General features: G+C 39.5%; 1 protein-coding gene and 1 long non-coding RNA gene across 2 annotated transcripts in view; one reads left to right on the forward strand and one right to left on the reverse strand.

The window, feature by feature from the left end:
- Positions 1-1505: 1505 nt before the first annotated feature.
- Positions 1506-12258, reverse strand: SAP18 (Sin3A associated protein 18). Its single transcript, XM_037800366.1, has 4 exons — positions 12124-12258; positions 11818-11927; positions 3738-3860; positions 1506-3471 (listed from the first exon to the last, which is right to left on the reverse strand). The coding sequence occupies exons 1-4, from the start codon at positions 12250-12252 to the stop codon at positions 3315-3317; spliced, it is 519 nt and encodes a 172-aa protein (XP_037656294.1). The 5' UTR covers positions 12253-12258; the 3' UTR covers positions 1506-3314.
- A 144-nt stretch (positions 12259-12402) lies between these two features.
- LOC119507203 overlaps positions 12403-21692 on the forward strand; it is a 41499-nt gene continuing 32209 nt past the window's right edge. Inside the window, exon 1 of the long non-coding RNA XR_005211164.1 lies at positions 12403-12734. This is a non-coding gene — a long non-coding RNA (uncharacterized LOC119507203). The remainder of the gene's footprint in view (positions 12735-21692) is intronic.

Below are 21692 nucleotides of genomic sequence, written 5' to 3' on the forward strand. Positions count from 1 at the left end.
GGAATAGAAATGCCTTCTTTCTTAATAGCTAACAGAATGTATCAACACACAGTATCTAGCAGGAACACCTCCAAGCACCACTTCACTGACCACCCAACAATTTCATGAGGTAGGTATACAATTACACCTTTCTACAGTAAATTCTCCATAACAGTCCCAGGCTAATGATTTGTGCCTTTAAAATTACATTTTAGTATTTAAATTGCTTTTCAGGTTTTGCTTATTCCCCCATGACTTGGTCTTCATAAAATAGGTGCCCAGTGACAGTTAACCCCAGAATAAACATACTTTCTTCAAACTTGTTCCGTTACAAACTTGAAGAAATTATAGCTACTGGCAAAAACAACTTGTATCTAAACAAGAAAATACAAATCAGAACAAGCAAACCTCATATGGCTGCTCTTATCACACTAAAATTGGAAACTACAACTGTATCATTTTTTAAAAGTTTTTGGTTTATATTAAAACTGAATAAAACCGGTCCACATACTCTGGATGACTGTACTTAGGCAGATATTTATAACTGCAGGAGAGCAGTTTCAGTAGAACAATGTGGGTGAAAGCCAGATGGCAGTGAGTTGAAGATAAAAGAAACCATGAAAGAACAATTTTTTGAAACATTTCCACTAATCCTCTACTGTGGGCTACCTAGGTTCATATGCTCCAACCTTGAGCCTTTATTAAGCCTAGGCTTCAACCTGGGCTAACCTTGTAACCAACCTAGGCCTCAATCTCATCTGTAAGATGTAACTCGACAGTAGCTGTAGCTCAACTGTGGAGGTTAAATGAGATAATTCTTGGTAAAGCTATTCCTTAGCACAGTATATGACAGTTAAGCACTCAGATTTTATACCTATTATGGTACGCTTCTGTTGGGTTTTGGGGGGTTGCCCTCTTGGTTTCACAAAAACCAAGTTTGAAATTTGTATTTGGAATAAAAAAAAACAGGTTCAGTTTTTATTTAACAGGAGCACTTCAGAGAATTTTAAACTTAACCAACAGTTTCATCTCTCTCTCTCTCACACACACACAGACATGCACAAATTGGTATCTAAAACATTACCTGAGCCAATGAGTATTATGGGTATAACAAATTGGTAGCTAAAACATTACCTGAGCCAATGAGTATTATGGGTATAACACTGTCAGTAATTTTTTGTACTTAATGCCCTAAAATGTATGTATAAACAACCTTGAGACTTCCTATTGAGGGTCTGGTAAATAAATGAAAATACTAAATATACACCATAAAAAACTGAAAAGCTAGTATAGGAGATGCCATGTGCTATATAATTAACATTTTCCAAAGGGAAATTTTCAATTCCAAAATGCATTGTGAGCAAGTAAGTCAGAGTAAATACTAAAGCACCTAGCATGAGGCCACCATGACCATTTGTATTTTGTATTTTGTATTTTGTATTTGACGAAACAGCTCAGCTATCCAAAGTCATACTTAACCAAACGAGGTAAATCAGGACTAAATACACATCTTTTGAGTCTTAGCATTATATGCAAAAAACTCATTAGGTATTTTATTACTACTTTGGTGGTAGATTGAAATCTTTAAAAGAAAACTCCATGTTGGAACGATGCAAAGGACGGAATTCAATAAATCAGCCAAACTACTTTATTCTAAACTGGTGGGAGGATGATATGGAATTACCAAACCCTTGTGTTAAAGAGTTTACAACATATGAGAAATTGGCTTATCAAGGTCTTTTATTTAGTTCTAATCTTCAACTGATCTGTACAGGACATTCCATTTTTTTCTACAAATATGAAGGTAATCATGACTCTTCTTCAAAATATTAGGTTCAAATTAATTTTATGGCACAGAATTCAATTTTATCTTACATGAATGAATAAATAATCTAGGGGCTTGGGGTAAACTAGAGGGTAGAAGAGAAGAGTCCAGCTTGTCTCTGCCACTTGTTAACTTCCTTTGCAACAGATACCAATTCAACAAAATCATCCGATTTTAAATGGCTGCTTCTGTATGTACAAAATAAAACTAATGCAATTTTATACTTGGAATATCACTGCTACTATGTATTTTTTTCCTTTTGTAACATTTTCAATTTTGTATTTTTAATAGACTAAAGTATTAGGCTACTCTGAGGAATTACTATTAGCTTCCACCTAGTACATACAGCCATACTCTATAATAAACAGGATGTAATAGTGCCATGGAAGATACAGTTCCAGTTTTTACTGAACTCCAACTTACAACTAGTAGCTAATATTGTTTCTTGCATGTTGAGCACTATCCTAAGCCCTTTACAATTATTTAATCTTCACAACCCTATGGGATATTGTTTCTATTTTACAAATTATAAAAAAAAAATTTTTAAAGAACTGATTCAAGTAACTTGTCTAACTTTGCAGAGCTAGTGGTATACTAAGGATTTAAATTTTAGCCCCACTCAGTGGTATTAACCACTATGCTATACTGCCTCTCAAATGGGACAGTTTATGCAATCTCAAATTTAAATACACACCAGGTCCCAGCACATAGCAGAATGTTTTAAATATCCCCTTCTTACTCAACCTAGCCACATCTGTGGCTCTTCTCACTTGGTGTTAATTAAAAATTATTCTTTCATCCCTGCCTCCATTTTCAGATCTTCAAGGTAAACCTTTCAACCCTTACCCTAAATTCTCACCCTGGTTTCCTTTATGTTGATTCCTACCTTCAAAATGCCTTATTTTCCCATTTTAAAATGTACAAAGCCCCCATGACACCTGTCCTTACCCTGAGATCTAAGGCAGGCCAATCTCCTCACAACAGCTTTTCCAACTTGCCAAAGCTCACACTATCCTGAAATGTCTGTTGCCTTTAAATGCTATACCTTGTTCACACACACTGGTCCTTTTCCTAACTGCCTATAATAGTTTATACCACAAACTAGCCCTTAGTTTTATACAGTCCCATGGCTTTCTTGTGCCCCTTTGGGGCTTAAACACATCCTCCCACCACTTAGCATAAAACCCCAAATATTCACTAGATTAAACCCTATTCCCATTTCTCCATTAACTTTCAGACTCAGGCTTATTAAACACATATATTTAACAATACAGTTTTACACAGAAAGCTAAGAGCACTTTTCTTCATATTTTACAGAAGGGCGTGAAACAATATGGACCTTCTATTAATATTCACACCATAGCACAGTTAAATTGAACCTAAATAGATGTATTACAATGTGCTTAACAGTTTAAAGGCTTAATGGCAATAATCAGGGGAGGAAAAGAATGTGTCATTTTATTTTACATAACTGACTGAAAAATACATTCAAGAAATACTAAATAAAACTTTAATATGGTCTCATGCGCCCAGAAGGAGGTGGTGCCCGATTTGGAGGGGTGATCGCTATGTCCAAATAATCTCCTATTTGGAACTTCTGCGACTGCAGGGTCATGGAATCATCAGTCCCCTTTCTGCCAGACATGGTGCTGCCAATCTCCTTTACTCTGTAGAAAGGGAAACCAACGGTTAAGGGATCACAAATCAATAGAACTTAGTTTCTACCTACAAAGTGAATAAGGGGATGGATTTGCTCCATCTTCTACTTACAGAAGAATTTAAAAATCTAGGTACTATATTAAGCTAGACCAGATATTAAGATAAAAATTAATAGATCTTCTCCCCGCTAAAGAGATTCATAAAAGGGGTTTATCCCTATCAGTTAAAACATACCAAAAACAAATTGAGATGATAGGAATTAAAAGATACCTACCGATAGCCAGGTCTTTTAAGATCAGTAAAAACAATTGCAAAATTGAAGTGTGTGCCCTTCTTTCTGGCTTCTGGGTAAACTTCTTTTACTAAACTAGTCAGTTCTTTCAAGGTTGCATCCATCCTAAATATTTTTTAAAAAGACATTTAAATATGATTAATCAGCAATAAAATAGCAAATGAGTTCATAACTCTGCCAGGGTTTCATCTTAAAGGAGCTAAAAATACTATTTAGCCCCAAATACTCCTCTTGCCAGCCTCTCTGTCTGACATTTTGATGAATTAAGTCAGATTCTTAACACTAAAAGGGACTTCAGAATATATATGCTATCTTCTGTTGCTGTGTAACATCTTATAGCCAGTGATTTACATAAGGGTAACTAATCCAGTTTAATTCAAGTACTTAGTATAACTGTACTTCATTTTATCTAAGACAAATACTTCCCCACATTTTAACAATGTCTGAAACTGTAATACATCTTAGAATTCACATACTAAAGAAGTGTTTTCATAAACTTGTATAGTTTTTTTTTTCTTTCTTAGATGGAAACTTAGTAGTTTCAGAACAGATGGAATCCTAGACTCAAGGAAATACATGCAACTTTTTCAAGACAAAAGCACAGATTCCTTTCACCTTGATGTTTCTCCCCCTGCAAATATTTATATTGTGATCTTTTTATTGTAGTTATGTACAGACACACAACTCAAACTTTCCAATTTTTACCACTTTCAAGTGTAAAATTCAGTGGTGTTAATAACACTTGTGCAACCATCACCAATATCCATTATCCAGATTTTCATCACCTCAAACAGAACTGTGCAGCCATTAATAACTCCCCATTCTCCTCAAGCCAATCCCTGGTAACCTGTACTATACTACCTGTCTCTATCAATTTGCTTATTTTAGGTATTTCATATAAGTGAGATCATACAATATTTGTCTTTTCAAACCCACTAAGAAGTACAATTTCCAGGTCATATGGTAATATTAGGCCATCAATTTCTGGTTTCTTTGAAACCAGGAGTTCAGTTCTCAGTTTATCTCTCTCTGCTCACATTTTACTATAAGCTATAAGGAGAAGCCAGGGTACATCCTCCACACGTAGTCTGGAGATCTCCTCAGCTAAGTATTCCAGGTTGTCACTTTCAAATTCTTTCCATCTGACACCAGGACTCAATTTTGCCAAATTCTCTGCCACTTTAATACAAGGATCACCTTCCCTCCAGTTCGCAATACATTCATCATTTCTGTTCAAGGCCTCATCAGAAGTATCTTTAGAGTCCATATTGCCACAAACAGTCTCTTCTAAGCAGTTTAGGCCTTTTCTATCAAGCTCCTCACAGTTCTTACAGAATCTTCCCCTTATCCATTTAAAAAGCCATTCCAACATGTTTGGTATTTGCAAATTCAGCAGCAAAAGCACCCCACTCCTGGTACCAAAATCTGTTCTAGTTTTCTAAAGCTGCCAGAATGCAAAACACCAGAAATGGACTGGCTTTTATAAAGGGGATTTATTTGGTTACACAGCTACAGTCTTAAGGCCATAAAGTGTCCAAGGTAACACATCAGCAATCGGGTACCTTCACTGGAGGATGGCCAATGGTGTCCAGAAAACCTCTGTTAGCTGGGAAGGCATGTGGCTGGTGTCTACTCCAAACTTCTGGTTTCAAAATGGCTTTCTCCCAGGACATTCCTCTCTAGGCTGCAGTTCCTCAAAAATGTCACTCTTAGTTGCACTCGGAATATCTGTCCTCTCTCAGCTTCTCTGGAGCAAGAGTCTGCTTTCAACAGCCATCTTCAAACTGTCTCTCATCTGCAGCTCCTGTGCTTTCTTCAAAGTTTCCCTCTTGGCTACAGCTCCTCTTCAAAATGTCACTCATAGCTGCAGTGAGTTCCTTCTGTTTGTCTAACTTTCTAAGAAACCACCAAACTGATTTCCATTTTACAATCCCACCAACAATGTATTGGAGTCCAATTTCTCCACTTCTTCACAAATACTTGTGATTTCATTTTTTCAATAAGCCTCCTAGTGGGTGTGAAGTGGTATCTCATTATGGTTGTGCATTCCCCTGATGCCTGATGATGTTGAACATCTTTTCATGTGCTCATCAACCATTTGTGTATCTTCTTTGGAGAAATGTTGTATATCTTCTTTGGAGAAATTTGGATTCAGGTCCTTCACCCATTTTTAAATTCGGTTATTTGTCTTTTTGTTGTTGAGTTATAGCAGTTTTTATATACTGTGGATATTAAGTCCTTATCAGATATATGATTAACATTCTCCCATTCTGTAGGCTTTCCACTTTTTTGATAATGTCCTTTCCCTTACAAAAGTTTCTAATTTTTAATGTGATATATTAAAAAAAAATTATTGACATAAAAAAATGTCAAATACAGAAAATGTTAATACCAAATACATAAATATAAAAATATATTTTAAAGACATATCACTGATATATTTGGGGCCAGTCCAGCCATCAGAGACATCTAAATATCACTAATGTGTCCGAATCTCTTGTCCTCTATGCCACACCCCTGATTCACACCATCATCTCCTGTCTGAATTGCAGCCTCCTACTTGCGTTCCTGGCTCTTTACCCCACTCCTTCTGATCCACTCTCCTCAAGGCAGCCAGAATCTTTTTAAAATGCAAATCTTATCCGTTTCCTCCCCTGGTTCTTCACTGACATTAGAAGAAAGTCCTAACTGACCAGACTTGTAAGTCAAGCAGGGTCTGACCCTTGTTTGTCCAACTCCAATCTCTACCCTTCCAGCTCCATCCCTACCCCACTCTACCTTCCAGCTACACTGAATTCTTTCAATTATCCAGTATGCTATGCTCTCACACCCCTGGGCTTCACATCTGCTATTCCATGCACCAAGAAAAACTTGCCTCTGTCTTTCACTTGCTAAATCCTATTCAGAGGTCAGATTTCAGCCTAGATAACTCTTCATCCTGAAAGTGTCCCTTGGCCTCATAGCCTTGGCTACCTGTCCCTCCTGGGTTTTCTGGTAGCTCCTGGAGAGCTTTTTACACTGCATGATCACTGCTTGTTTAATGTTCCATTTTCTCCAACAGACTGTAAGCTCCACGAGGAGAGGGACCATGTCTGTCTGTGTCACCACATGCTTCTCAGCAAAGTATAGTGCTTGACACTTAGGAGATATTCAATAACGGTTTGTTGAATGAATGAATGGATAGTTTGTTGAATGAATGAAGGGATAGATGGATAAATGAATATTTTAAGTTGAGAAGGGACTGAGGTTTGTGGTGGGCTTTGAATCCTCAAAGCCCTTTACCACAACAAAGAATTATTAAACAATTTTGAGTAAAAAGTGTGACAAAAGAAGGGCTGATGAAACTGATATTCAAGAGAAGGAACAGATATAATTTGTTTTCTAGGAAGGAAAGGTAGAGGCAAAAGAAATCAGTCTAGTGATTTCTTAAGGAGGGATTTGTCACAAATCAGCATTCTTTGGGTGGGTTTTGGGAAGGCTGACTAACAGATTCTGCATGCTTTTCACATTGTCTAAGGGAGGGACTACTGATCAAGTGACTCTAATTTCATCATCTTGCTATCACTTCCCTGCAAATATCTGAACCTAGAACTTAATATAGACCTCTGAGCTAATATACTACAATCTGGAAAAATCTTTTAAAATATAAGCATCTTGGAAATTATAATAACCATAACCTAGTATAAATTTTTACACTGTGTTCCTCCATGACAACTGAGAAAATGACATGGATGGTTTGCAACTTAAAATAGCATCATCTGTAGGGTGCTGTAAAATAGCACAAGGACATAGGTCAAGCGACAAATGGTAATTCCCAATTTATAATACCAAGCAAGGAATGTAACATCAAAGGGGTCATTTAATTTAACTCTATAGCCTACTTACAACCCCCACCCCAACCCCAATGTCATTCTCAAGGAAATCCATGGCTTTAACTACACGATAAAACTATACAGAATGAAATCGTCTTCCATTCTCTACTGCAACCAAATCTTTCTCAATATCCCAATTAAAGACTATTGTCTTCCCCTAAACATGCCCTCCCTCGTATAGCCCTTCGAAGATACCATGAGTCACTTAGCTGTCCAGGCTGTCATCTGGACTACATACACAGTCCTGCTGTCTCTACTTCCAAAATATGGCTCAACTATGTATCTCTTTCCATCTCACCACCACTGCTGCATTTCAATCTCTCCTTTAACCATCTATAAATTGCCTTTAACTCATTTCCCTGCCACAGTTTTTTTTTTAAGATACTGTATGTTATAAATGATACCTGCTCATTATTTAGAGAGAAAAAAAAAAACATATGCATTTGGTCAATAAATTATACCCCAAATCTCACCATCTAGAAATAACCAGTTTAACACATCACTTTAAACATATTTTTATGCACATACCAAGCATACCATACATGCTGAGACTAGAAACTAAACACATACAATTCATGATTTTAACACTGTACATATTTAATTAAGTTTAATTTTACTTGAATTTAACATTAAGAAAAACCTAAAGCAAAACTGAAGGTATTATAAAATTTCAAATAAAAATTCACATTGTCACCCTTCTCACCTTCTAATTTCATAGCTTGTTTTACTTTGTCAGAACTAATGTTCTATTGTGCAACCCCGGTTATTTTAAATTTTTCCCACTGATTTCCAACACTGGCGTAAGTCTGAAGCCAGACAGATTGTTTTTTTTTTTAATCTTTCTTAGAGGTGACTTTTTGGCCTAATATTCTGATGTCACTTATTCTAAATCAATCATTCCCTAGTTCACAGTGTATGTTATGATGTTTCGATTTCTTTCTTCCTTTAATAAAATTTTCTGTATCGCCACCCCACACGTAACTAGCTTGTGGAACTTGGTTCACAGATTTTATCAGTTCTGACAGTGTGAGCTGTGCACAGCTGCCAACTTTCTGAAACCTGTCCTTCCAGATCAACCATCTGAGTGCCAAGTGTTGCTTCTTAACCACTAATCCAAAGCCTGAGGATATGGGAGGAGAATGCAAAGAGTGTTCCAATGGGGCTGGGTGACTATGATGATCAGCCTGATGTATCAACTTGGCTAAGGCAAGTCCCCAATTATTCAATCAAACATTAACCAAACACTAATCTAGGTGTTCCTTTGAGTTATTTTGTAGTTGTCATTAAGGTCCATAATCAGTTGACCTAAAGTGAGGGAGAGGAGCCTAAATAGTGGGCCTGTTTTAGTCAAGTGAAAGGCCTTAAGAGCAGAGCTTAAGCTTCCCTAAAAAAGAAATTCTTCCTGTGGACTGTAGCACAGCTCATGCCAAACAGTTCCAGCCTGGCTACCCTACGGACCTGGGACTTGCCTAGCCAGTCCCCACAAGCACATAAGCAAATTCCTTATAGTATATTTATTGATATCATCTACCAAGGGTTTTGTTTCTCTGGCACCAGTAGTGGTTCTCTAGGAACAGAACTATAAGGATGGATTGGTGCTGGGTTTTCTGGAAATGGTTCTCTAAACTGATTAGATTTAAAGATTTTAATGACTATTTCCAAGTAGTTATAGAAGGTGAGCTTCTGCGTGACCATGATATACCGTGGGATATTTAATCAAACTAAAGAGTTTAATGGGATTGGCTGGTTGCTCCTACCTAAGCTGGAGAAAGTGGGGAAAGAAAAAGATGAGCTCAAGGCCTATTTTCAGCTCCAGCGATACACAAATAATCTGAAAGAAACCCTTGTGTGAGTCTCATACTATGTGGAACTGAATTGCAAGAAAAATTGAATTCTGAATCTTACATTGACTGGGAAGGAATGGGATCCTGAAAACTGGAATGAGGACATATGGGCAGATCCCGATGAAGCTGTGGATATCAAACCCCTAAATTCTGATTTTTCTTTGCCATCAACAGCAACCTTTCCACCCCTCTCAAAAGTTAGCTCTGCTTTGCCTAAGAACATGTAATGGCCTCCCCTGACATCTTGCTTACAAGACACTGCCGATTCTTCCCTCACAATCTATCCCCACCACCCCTCTTTGCTTCTAGAACTATAACCAGACTCAAGACCCAGAGGCCTTAAAAGGTGAGGTACTAGGTGTGACCCATGGGGTATGCTACATATTGAAAGAAATGCATGATTTTTCAATTCACACAGACTTCTGGGGAATGTCTGTGGGAAAGGGAACCTAGTGGAAGGAATATGAAATTGAATCAGGCCAAATTTATTGACATCAGTCCACTGAGCAGATTCTGGATTCAATGTTGAGTCTTGAAGGGTTAGAAAGGGCTCTGTTGTGGGTTGAACATCTTTTGTAGATGTTTCAAGTCCATAGTAAGTTGCCTTAACCTAGCCAATCAACTGAATTGTCCCATACAATTTGGGTGGGCCTGATTCAATTAGCTGAAAGGCCTTGAGGGCAGAGGCTGTAGTCAGCAGCTTCAGCTGTGCCCAAGTTCCAGGCTGCCATTCTTGACGACCTACTCCATGGATTTTGGACCTGCCTAATCAGCCCCCACTACTGGTTTTGTTTCTCCAGTTGAACCCTGATTGATACAGTGACCTTGAGAGCTCTCTTCCAATAACCTATTGAATGACCATCCAAATGCAGGATGCATTCTACTCCTAGGGCATTTGGCTTGTTCCCCAAACTCCACAATGACTTGTACTTTGGCAAGCTCAGTCTGCCTCTGTGGAGTTCCTCTGCACTTAACTCTTCTAAGGGCTGCCTAGTTTGTCAGTCTACTTTTCCAAATTGGAGAATGTTTAAGAAAATTCTCAAGAACTGTTAACTAATCTCCCCTCATACTCTTCCAGGAATGGAGCATGGCTCTGGGTCACCCCCATACCAATCATCCATTCTTCAGAATCTTTGTCTTCTTTTGTCACCATCATTTTGAAGCATGATCTTTCTTTGTTTAGTTGCAGTGTATGATTTGGGACAGGATTTTTTTTTTTTTTTTTTTTTTTTTCTTGATTGGGAAAAGGTCTGTGGTAAAACGTCAGGGGCAGTACCTTCTTTATTTCATACCCCTAGGGTCTAAGCACAGCACCTGGCAAACAGTAGGAACTCTAGTTGGAAGAAATACATACTTTAATCTCTGAACACAAGTTTTTATCAATTCATTACTGAACTATTCTTTATAAGTTAATCAACCTTTCTGGAGCTTTTACCCTTTGAGTAATTTATGTTGAACTAGAATCATAGCACTACATAAACACAACAAGCACTTCCAAGTAGACCCTATTACTGAACAATTCTTCTTTATAAATTAATCAACCTTTCTGGAACTTTTACCCTTGGAGTAGTTTATGCTGAACTAGAATCATACCACTACATAAACCCAACCAGCACCTTCAAGTAGACAAATAAGGTCCCAATCTTCAAAGAACTGAGTCCTTGTATACTTGGCTTACAGTTCACCCTTATAAACCTTTCACTGTCAGTAAAAAGTCACTATGGTGTGAAACCAAGAAGTTATATGCAGCACTAAAGACAAGCATGCACTATGTGATGGACCTAGTCAGATTTGGGGATAGGAAAATTACACAAGAGATAAAGATTCAGAAGCCAGTCTTCACTAAATACACATACCCAAAGCTTTCCCACTAGGCTCTAGATCAGAAGTCACTTGTTTTCTGTTGGTGATTTTTTTTTTCTGGTGATATGGCACTCAAACCTTAATATTACATGGAAATGCACTTGGTGGATGACAAATATCAGTCAACAGCATCACTCTCCCTTACCATGTTATTCTATTAACATTTACAAGACCACCACATTTTAATTATTTACACATCATTCTTAAACCAGGGAGGCATAATAGTGACAGCAATCTTGGATCTGTCAATTCTTACCAATCCAAAGTTTCCGGATTAATTATAAAAGATGGGCCAATACGCTCCTACCTAACAGCTAACTTTAGGTAACTTTCCAAGAGCTGTCCTCGAAGGCCCCAAGTGGAAGGGAGAGGGTGAAATTAAGGAGAATAGCTCTTCGCTAGGAAAGGGAATTAGTTAATGCTGCAGGTATCCGACGGGGGGCCTTAACCCATGTCACCACCCCCGTCGCGCAGCCCCCTCACCAAGTGTAGATCTGCAGCTCGCTGGAGGGCACGTTTCCGCGGGAGAACTCATCCATCCGGTGGTGGCGGCCGTTATTGGTGGTGAAGACCCGCAGCAGCAGTGGGCATGTCTGACAAAAAGGGGAGGAAGGGAAAGACATAAGTTAGAGAAGGCGGCTGCGAGCCCCAGATCCCTCCCAAGCCGCTGCAAAGGGCCAAACCCCGCGACTGAGCGCGCACAGGCCGCCGCCCTCCGCCCCGTGGGCTCCTACCCCCATTCCCTCTCCGGGACCCCTCGTCGAGACCCCAGGGGCGCTGGGCCCTCACCTTCTCCCGGTCGATTGGCTTCTCGGGTTCCTTCTTAATCTCCTCTTGGGTAACGCGCGACTCTACCGCCATCTTTCTCCTACGGCCCGCGAGACGCTCGCTCTGACCTCCGACCCCCGCGGCCAGCATGAGCACGGAGTCTCTCGCGAGGAGAAGCGCGCAGATTTTATAAAGAGCCAGGGGGCGGGGCCGAGCGTCCCTGCGCAGGCGCACGTCCTTGTGGGGACCGTGAGGAGCTGCATCTGGGCGCGCCTGCGTGTGGCGTCTTCGGTGAAACGGGTAGCTGGTGGGTTTTGGGGCGGCTGTTTCGAGCCTGTAGGAAGCGGCACTCGTGCGCCGACGACTGTCTCTTCGTTGTCCGTGGCAAGTTTAAGCGGGCATTTCACACGTGATAATGAAAAGCTTAATGGACACAAAATGTTTAATAGCGTTACAGGCGGTCAGTGTATACTCGCTGAAGTAGTAAGCAAAAGTATTCCTTTATCTGTGAAAAATCGACTTCTTTCTGATAAAAGAATAGTGAGGTATGAAACAAACCCACATAAATGGACCCCTGAGATATGACAGAAGAGGCACCGCAAAGCAGAGGGGAAGGAAGGAACGTCCTTTCGGTAGGTGGCGGTGGAACAATTAGGGATACTATTGGGGGGGGAAGTGAACTGGACTCTTACCGCGCTGTACACAAAAAACAATTTCAGGTGGTTTAAAGACCTAAATGCGAATGGCAAAACTGGAACTTTGGGGGGATAACATTGTAAAATTTCTTCATGACCTTTACATAGGGATATATTATTTAAAAAACACCAATCCTAAAAGATTAATTTGTTTAGAGTAAAGGAATTTGACCTCCAAAATACACCATAAAGACAGAAAAACATAAACCATGAAATGAGGGAGGATATCTATAGCATTATTGCTAAAAGCTAGTATCCAAAATATATAAAGAAGTCCTAAAGAAAAAGACAAATTACCCAATAAGAAAATGGGTAAAGTAATTGAGCAGATGCTTTAAAAATGAAGAAATTCAAATGTCCAATAAATATAATAGGTGCTCAAACTTATTAGTATTCAGGGAAATGCATTAAATGTCCAGTGATGGGTTTTGTTTTAAAAACTGCACCCACCAGATGGGCAAATTTAAAATTCCAGCTGTTGGTAATAATGCAGACTGATGAGAACTCATACACTGCTAATGAGAGTGTGAACTGGTAAAGCACTTTAGGTTCTCTATTTCTTTATTGATCCTCGGTCTAGATGTTCTATCGAAGGGAGTGGTTTGTTGAAGTCTCCCACTATTACAGTAGAGTCCTCTTTTCCTCCCTTCAGTTTTGCCAGTGTTTGCCAGTGATGTACTTTGGAGCACCTTGATTAGGTGCATAAATGTTTATGATTGTTATTTGTTTTTGGAGAATTGGCCCTTTTGTTAATATATAGTATCCTTCTTTGTCTCTTAAAACATTTTTGCATTTAAAGTCTATTTTGTCTGCTACTTTGTTTGTTTTGGTTATTGCTGGGTGGAATATCTTTTTCCACCCTTCACTTTTCAATCTGTTTTTTCTTGGAGTCTAAAATGATTCTCTTCCAAACAGCATACAGATGAATGATATTTTGTTATCCTTTCTGGCAATCTGTGTCTTTTGATTGAGGAGTTTAATCCATTAACGTTCAGTGTTATTACTGTTAAAGCTGTCCTTCAACCTTTTTATCCTTTAGGCTTTTATTTGTAAAATCTAGTATTTTTCTCTTTTTATTCTTTTCAGTTACCCTTACGGATAATCATTTCTATGCTCTCCTCCAATCCTCTCTCTCCTTTTTTTTTTTTCTTTTTTTTCAGCCAGCAGAATTCCCTTTAGTATTTCTTTCAGAGCAGATCTCTTGCTAAAATAATTCTTTCTGCTTCTGTTTCTATTTTCTATTTATTCTTTCAGATCCTTCTGTATGCTTTTCTACTGTCTTCTTGTTATCCTTTATCTCTTTAACCATCTTGTTGACATTATTTAGAAGATTTGTTTGAATGTCTTTGATTAGTTGTTCCAAATTCTGTGACTCCTGCAACTTTTTAATTTGATCACTTGGCTTGACCATATCTTCTTGTTTCTTCATGTGCCTTGTGATTTTATGCTGGTTTCTGAGCATCTGATTATCCGGATAAGATTACTTTGAAAGTTGGTTTCCCTCCCTTGGCTGAGATTTGTTTTGTTTTTTTGCATTCATGTTGAAGGTCTCCTTTGGCACTTGGTTTGTCAGTAATTCCCAGACAAACCGGGGCCAGGATCTCGCACAGGAGCTGCAGCCCATTTCGGGAGGTTCTTCCATGGTTGGCAGGAAAGCAGCTTGCCAGACTGCATTTCCCCAGTCTTCCCAGCAGATGGCGCTCCTGGCCCACCTAATTCTCACAACAACACCTTTCCCTGTCTGCAGCAGCCCCCTGGGCAGGGTCCAGACGGGGTCAAGGTCTAGTGCAAGGCAGGGGGCCCCAGAGGGTCACCCTCTCTGGCCAATTGTTAGCTCAGCTTCTCCTTTTCCCCAGGAGAGGGCCTTCCTGTCTCTCCCAGGTCCAGATGTGCTGGAAGCTGCTGGCCCTGGAGTTGGGAGATGGGTGCTATGTACCACGGCGAAGACTCCGTTTGTGGCTACAATGGAGCTGGTGGTTCCCAGACTCCCACATGGAAATAATCCAGGCTGTGGGACTGAGACGGTCAATTTCACCGGCCAGCAGCTGGCCCAGGAGTGCACTGCATTTCACTGACCAGCAAGACCCAGGCCAGTGCGCAGTTGCCGGCCTTGGAAGTGGGGGGAGGGGGCCTGGATTCTCAATGGAGCTTCCTGCCTCCATTCCTCACCCCACCGTTCCACTTGTGAAAGCGGCAGAGCCATTAGCGCCTTGGTAACTTGTGGCCGAAAGGGTCAAGGCTGTGGGAACCAGAGGGTCTCCCTCACCGATCAGCTGTCAGATCAGCAGTGCGTTGCATCTTCCTCTCCTCCCGAGGGGAGGGCCTCCCCATCTCCTCCCAGATCCAGACCTGAAGCAGCCGGCCTTGGGGGTAGGGGGTGAACACCGAGAACTACAGCGGGGGTCTCTGTATGTGGATATAAGGATCTGCTGACTCCCGGACTCCCACGTAGAAAGACTAGGCTGCGGGACTGGGAGGGCTAATTTCACCGGTCGTTGGCCAAACCAGGATTGCTTTGCTTTCCAGCAGTCTGTTTTGGCTGGTGCACAGCTCGGCCTCATGGGTGGTTGCATTTGAGTTCACTCACCCATATTTCTCAGTCCTGGTTTCTCTGCCTTTTCGTCCAGCTCTTCCATATATGTTGCAGGGGTCCTTCTCTGGTCACCCGAGCCCTGGAACCGCTGCTTTGGACAGTTTTTGCCTGTTCTGTGGTTGTTTTTTAGGAGGAGCGAGTCCTGCCTGAATTATTCCACCATCTTCCCTGAAGTCGGTACACCCACTTTAGAAAGTGGTTTAGGGTTATTTAGTACAGCTAAAGATATGTATGCTACAGATTTCTAATAATTCCACTCCTTGATATATACCCTAGAAAAAATCTTGCTCACATATATCTAAAGATGTTACAAGAGTGTTCTTAGCAGCATCGTTCATGATAACAAAAAGCTGAAAGCAACCCAAGTGCCCATCAATGCTAGAATATATAAAGGCACTGTGGCATATTCATACACTGGAACAAAGGTTAACAAACTACAGCTACAAGAAACAACAGGAATCTCAAAAACGTAATGAGTGAAAGAAGACAAATATGAAAAAATACGTACCATCTGAAATTATATTTATAATGTTCATAAGCAGGCAATATTAAACTATATTGTTCGGGGATGCATTCCCAGGTGATAAAACCATATAAAGAAAAGTGGAAAAGTAATTGCCACAAATATCAAAATGGTAATTACCTTTGAGGGAAGAAGGGGATTTTGATCAGGGAGGGGCAAATGCGGTACTTCTGTTTTTTTGACCTAGGTAATGGTTACACAGGTGTTTGACTTTAAAATTATTCCTATAACTGTATATGTTTTTCTTTATGCATTCTTCTGTGTGAATGCTATATCTTGCTATTTTTTAAAATGCCCCCGAAGGAAAAAAGTATACCTACAAATCAATAAGAAAAGGAACAATCCATTTAAACGATGGGCCAAAAAACCCCACAGGAAAATGTGTAAGTGTTGGACTTCCTCACCTGGATTGTTGCTGATGTTCTCACAGACACTGAGGATGGATGGTTTGGTATGCCAAGCCCTCTATCTTGGGGCTTAACCTTATGAAGCTCATTACTGCATAGGAGAGGCTAAACCTGCTTGTAATTGTGCCTAATAGTCTCCCCCTGAGTACCTCTTCGTTGCTCAGATGTGGTCCTCTCTCTCTAGCTAGGCCAGCTTGGCAGGTGAATTCGCTGCTCTCCACCCTACATGGGACCTGACTCCCAGGGGTGTGAATCTCCCTGGAAAATGCGGGATATGACTCCTGGGAATGAATCTGGATCCCGCATCGTGGGACTGAGAACATCTTGACCAAAAGGGGGATGTGAAATGAAACAAAATAAAGTTTCAGTGGCTGAGAGATTTCAAATGGAGTCAAGAGGTCAGTCTGGTGGACATTCTTACACACTATATAGATAAAACTTTTTAGGTTTTCATGTATTGGAATAGCTAGAAGTAAATGCCTGAAACTATTAAACTCCAACCCAGTAGCCTGAACTCTTGAAGACAATTGTATAACAATGTAGCTTACAAGGGGTGACAGTATGATTGTGAAAACCTTGTGGATCACACTGCCTTTACCCAGTGTATGGATGGATGAGTAGAAAAATGGGGACAAAAACTAAATGAAAAATAGGGTGGGGTTGGGGGGGTGATTTGGGTGGTCTTTTTTACTTTTATTTTTTATTCTTATTCTGATTCTAAGGAAAATGTTCAAAAATAGATTGTGGTGATGAATGCACAGCTATATGATGGTACTGTGAACAGTTGATTGTACACCATGGATGGAACAGTTGATTGTACACCATGGATGATTGTATGGTATGTGAATATAACTCAATAAAACTGAATTTTAAAAAAACCCACAAATTATGAGTAAACATGTGAAAAGATGCCCAACCTCGTGAGTCATTATAGAAATACAAATTTAAATCACGTGATACCATTTCACTCTACCAGATTGGCCAAATGTAAAAATCTGACAACCAAGTGCTGGCAAGGATGTGGCTCAAAGGAAACTGTTGCCATCACTTTGGAAAACTGGTATTACCTAGAAAGATTAGATATGTGCACATCTTAAGACCTGGCTATTCCACTCATAGGTGTGTATCCCCAGAGAATCTTGTATATGCACACCAGCTACATCTTGAATAATGTTCTAATATCTTTATTCATGACAACTGGAAATAACCCAAGTGTCTACCAAGAGTATATTCATGAAATAGAATACTGTGAAGACTTGAAAGTGAATGAAGGAAATACTTTTTTTAAAAAAGGTAGAATAAAAAGAGGCAAGTCACAGAAAATTACATACAATAAGATTCAATTTATGCAAAGCTCCAAAAAAAGAAAAACCAAAAATTTCTAATGTTTTGGGAAAAAAACACGAGCGTAAAACTATAAATAGAAGCAAGGGAATGATAAACACAAAATGCAAGAGAGTGTTACCTCTGGGGAAGCTGTGTTGATGCAATTTTTGAGGGGCTTTCAGGGAACTTCTGCTCTCACCAGGAAGGGTGTGGTTTTTCATTCTTTAAACTGTAGCTATACATTTGAGATACTCTGTTGTATGTATGATTTAGATCACTGTTAAAAAAAATTGTGCTTAGGATGGAACCTGGCACACAGTCAATGTTCAATTAAAAAAGAAAAAGATATTAAAATTTCCTCCTCAATTCTACGATTCTAATATTAAATCTTTTCCAAAACCTCCAGAGTATAAAAATGAAGACACACGAGGGCACCCTAAATCAATCAATCAAAGGGAAAACATAGAAACTATGAAAATAAAGAACCTCACAACCGTTCATTGGCAAAGTTGGTAAAGTTTCATTTCTTAGATAAAAGCCCTCATTCTGGACCTTTCCAAATAACCAAGTCTCTTCAAATTGGACTTTCCCAATACCTTGAGGCAGCGAAACTGCGCTATATTTTAAAATAGTTGGGGGAGCTTTTCAGCATCTCTTAATTCTCCTGCTTGGCCTTGTAGAGCCAGTTCTGAACACAATTGTAATATTTAAGTATATTCATACTTTCTGTTCTTCTCTTTCTTTTTCTATTTGTAATATATTAAGTGTGTGCATCCTTTCTTATAATACAGCAAGTAATCCAAAATGATACTCATTTTAAAGGAGTTTTAATAAAAGATGATTTTAAAACAGACAAGGTAAATTGTTCTAAAATGATTAAAGAATGAGTCACCTTTAACTACTGACATAGTATTTAATATAATAACAATTGACTTTCCTCATTTAGAAGACACTTTCCTAAGGTCTAATGAAAACTTACCAAGGTGAAAATAAGGATGAAAACAGAATTTATTATTGGTTATAAAATGAATGATAACTGCAAATGGAAAAAAAATACAAATTTATTAGCAAACATGCTCAAAGATATAGGTCCAGAAATGTTCACTACAGCATTTCCTGTTAATAACTGACAATTGGAAACAATCTAAATGATGATGAATAATGGGTCAGCCAATATAATAGTAAACTACCTTATACAAAGAATGAGATAGATTTATTTATGCTGACATGGAAAGATGGCCCTTTTATTCTGTTAAGTGAAATAAGCCAATTCTGAGCAGTATGCATTTTAAGATCCTAGTCTACTAAAGAAAGTGAGAGTGACTTTATATGAGGTATCAGTTCTGACATGGTTGCACAGCAAATAACAGAAACCCAGAGACAATGGCTTAACCAAAACGGATTTATATTCCTCACAGAACAAGATTGGTGGAGGAAGGTGATGGTAAATGATCCATGGGCTCTGCCAGGCCTTCAGAGACAGGCCAATTCAGTCTTTCCACTTTGCCATCCTTAGCTCTGGCCTCAGGTCCTCAGGCATCACATCTCTGCGCCCCAGCCCGCATTTGGCAGTGTGTGTGAAAGGCTAAAGCCCCTCGCCCATGGAGCACCTCCTTTTATCAGAACCCTGCCCAGTAGATGGCTGATCGTTTTCTGATTACATCACATGGATGCAAGAGAGGCTCAGGGGGCAAAAATTTGTTTTTAATTCATTTTACTGAGATATATCCACATACCACGCAGTCATACAAAACAAGTCGTACATTCGATTGTTCACTGTACCATTACATAGTTGTACATTCATCACCAAAATCAATCCCTGACACCTTCATTAGCACACACACAAAAATAACAAGAATAATAATTAAAGTGAAAAAGAGCAATTAAAGTAAAAAAGAACACTGGGTGCCTTTGTTTGTTTGTTTGTTTGTTTCCCCCATTTTTCTACTCCTCCATCCATAAACTAGACTAGGGGAGTGTGGTCCTTATGGCTTTCCCAATCACATTGTCACCCCTCATAAACTACATTTTTATACAATCGTCTTCAAGATTCATGGGTTCTGGGTTGTAGTTTGGTAGTTTCAGGTATCTTACCACCAGCTACCCCAATTCATTAGAACCTAAAAAGGGTTGTCTGTACTGTGTGTAAGAGTGCCCACCAGAGTGACATCTCAGCTCCTTTTGGAATCTCTCTGCCACTGAAGCTTATTTCATTTCCTTTCACTTCCCCCTTCTGGTCAAGAAGATGTTCTCTATCAGGGGGCAATATTTTTAAATAGGCACATTGCAACTTTTCAAAAAAGTGTTTGTTACTAAGGAAAAGTTGAAGAATGGATGATGGTTAGGCAATCGGTGTCTGCCATGGTATATGTTAATTTTCATATGCTGAGAGAAAACTAGTTAATTATGAAGAATGAGGGAAGTGCTTTCAGTTTACTTTGTATGCTCTGATATTCTTAAGCATTTTTAAAAATAAGAATTCTCTTTAGCATATCTGAGAATGTCTTAATTTGTCCCTCATTTTTGACACGCAGGTTTGCTGGATATAGATAGAATTCTTGGTCAGCAGGTTGTTGCTTTCGGCTCTTCAGATATTTCCTCCCACTGCCTTCTTGCCTCCATGCTTTCCAATGAGAAATTGGCATTGAATCTTATTGAGGTTCCTTGTACCTGACATGTTGCTTCTCTCTAGCAGCTTTCAGAATTCTCTATGTTTGACATTTGACAGTTGGATTATAACATGCTGCAATGTTGATCGATTTTGGTTTATCTTGTTTAGAGTTGATTGTGCATCTTAGATGTGTCTATCATGTCTTCTGTTAAATTTGGGGAGTTTTCAGTCATTATTTCTTTGACTATTCTCTGCCCCTTTTTCTCTTTCTTCTACCACACTGCATATATTGGTACACTAGATGGTGTCCCACAGGTCCCTCAGACTCTGTTGATTTTTCTTAACTCTTCTTTCTGCTACTCAGACTGGGTGATTTCAATTGTCTTATCTTCCTGTTCACTGATTCTTTGTTCTGCCAGCTCCAATCTGCTGTTGAACCCCTCTAGGGAATTTTTAGTTTCTGTAACTGTGGTTGTCAGCTGTGTGTTGTTCCTTTTCATAATGTCCATCTCTGTATTGATATTCTCTTTGTGTTCCTCTATCATTTTCTTGATTTCCTATAGTTCTTAATCCATGTTTTCCTTTAGCTCTTTGAGCATATTTTTTTTGCCTTTTTTTTTAATTTTTTTTCTTTTTATATTCATTTTATTGAGGTATATTCACACACCACGCAGTCATAAAACAAATCGTACATTTGATTGTTCACAGCACCACCACATAGTTGACATTCATCACCAAAATCAATCCCCGACACTTTCGTTACCACACACACAAAAATAACAAGAATAATAATTAAAGTGAAAAAGAGCAATTAAAGTAAAAAAGAACACTGGGTGCCTTTGTTTGTTTCCTTCTCCTATTTTTCTACTCATCCATCCATAAGCCAGACAAAGGGGAGTGTGGTGCTTATGGCTTTCCCAATCCCATTGTCACCCCTCATAAGCTACATTTTCACACAATCGTCTTCAAGATTCATGGGTTCCGGGTTGTAATTTGATAGCTTCAGGTATCCACCACCAGCTACCCCAATTCATTAGAACCCAAAAAGGGTTGTCTATATTGTGCGTAAGAGTGCCCACCAGAGTGACCTCTCGGCTCCTTTTGGAATCTCTCTGCCACTGAAGCTTATTTCATTTTCTTTCCTTTCCTACTTTTGGTCAAGAAGATGTTCTCCATCCCACGACGCCGGGTCTACATTCCTCCCTGGGAGTCATATTGCATGTTGCCAGGGAGATTCACTCCCCTGGGTGTCCGATCCCACGCGGGGGGAGGACAGTGATTTCACCTTTCAGTTTGGCTTAGCTAGAGAGAGAGGGCCACATCTGAGCAACAAAGAGGCATTCGGGAGGAGGCTCTTAGGCACAATTACAGGGAGGCCTAGCCTCTCCTTTGCAGCAACAGTCTTCCCAAGGGCAAGTCCTGTGGTAGAGGGCTC

The sequence above is a fragment of the Choloepus didactylus genome, chromosome 12 (genome assembly GCF_015220235.1).
Source record: "Choloepus didactylus isolate mChoDid1 chromosome 12, mChoDid1.pri, whole genome shotgun sequence".
Classification (NCBI taxonomy): domain Eukaryota; kingdom Metazoa; phylum Chordata; class Mammalia; order Pilosa; family Megalonychidae; genus Choloepus; species Choloepus didactylus.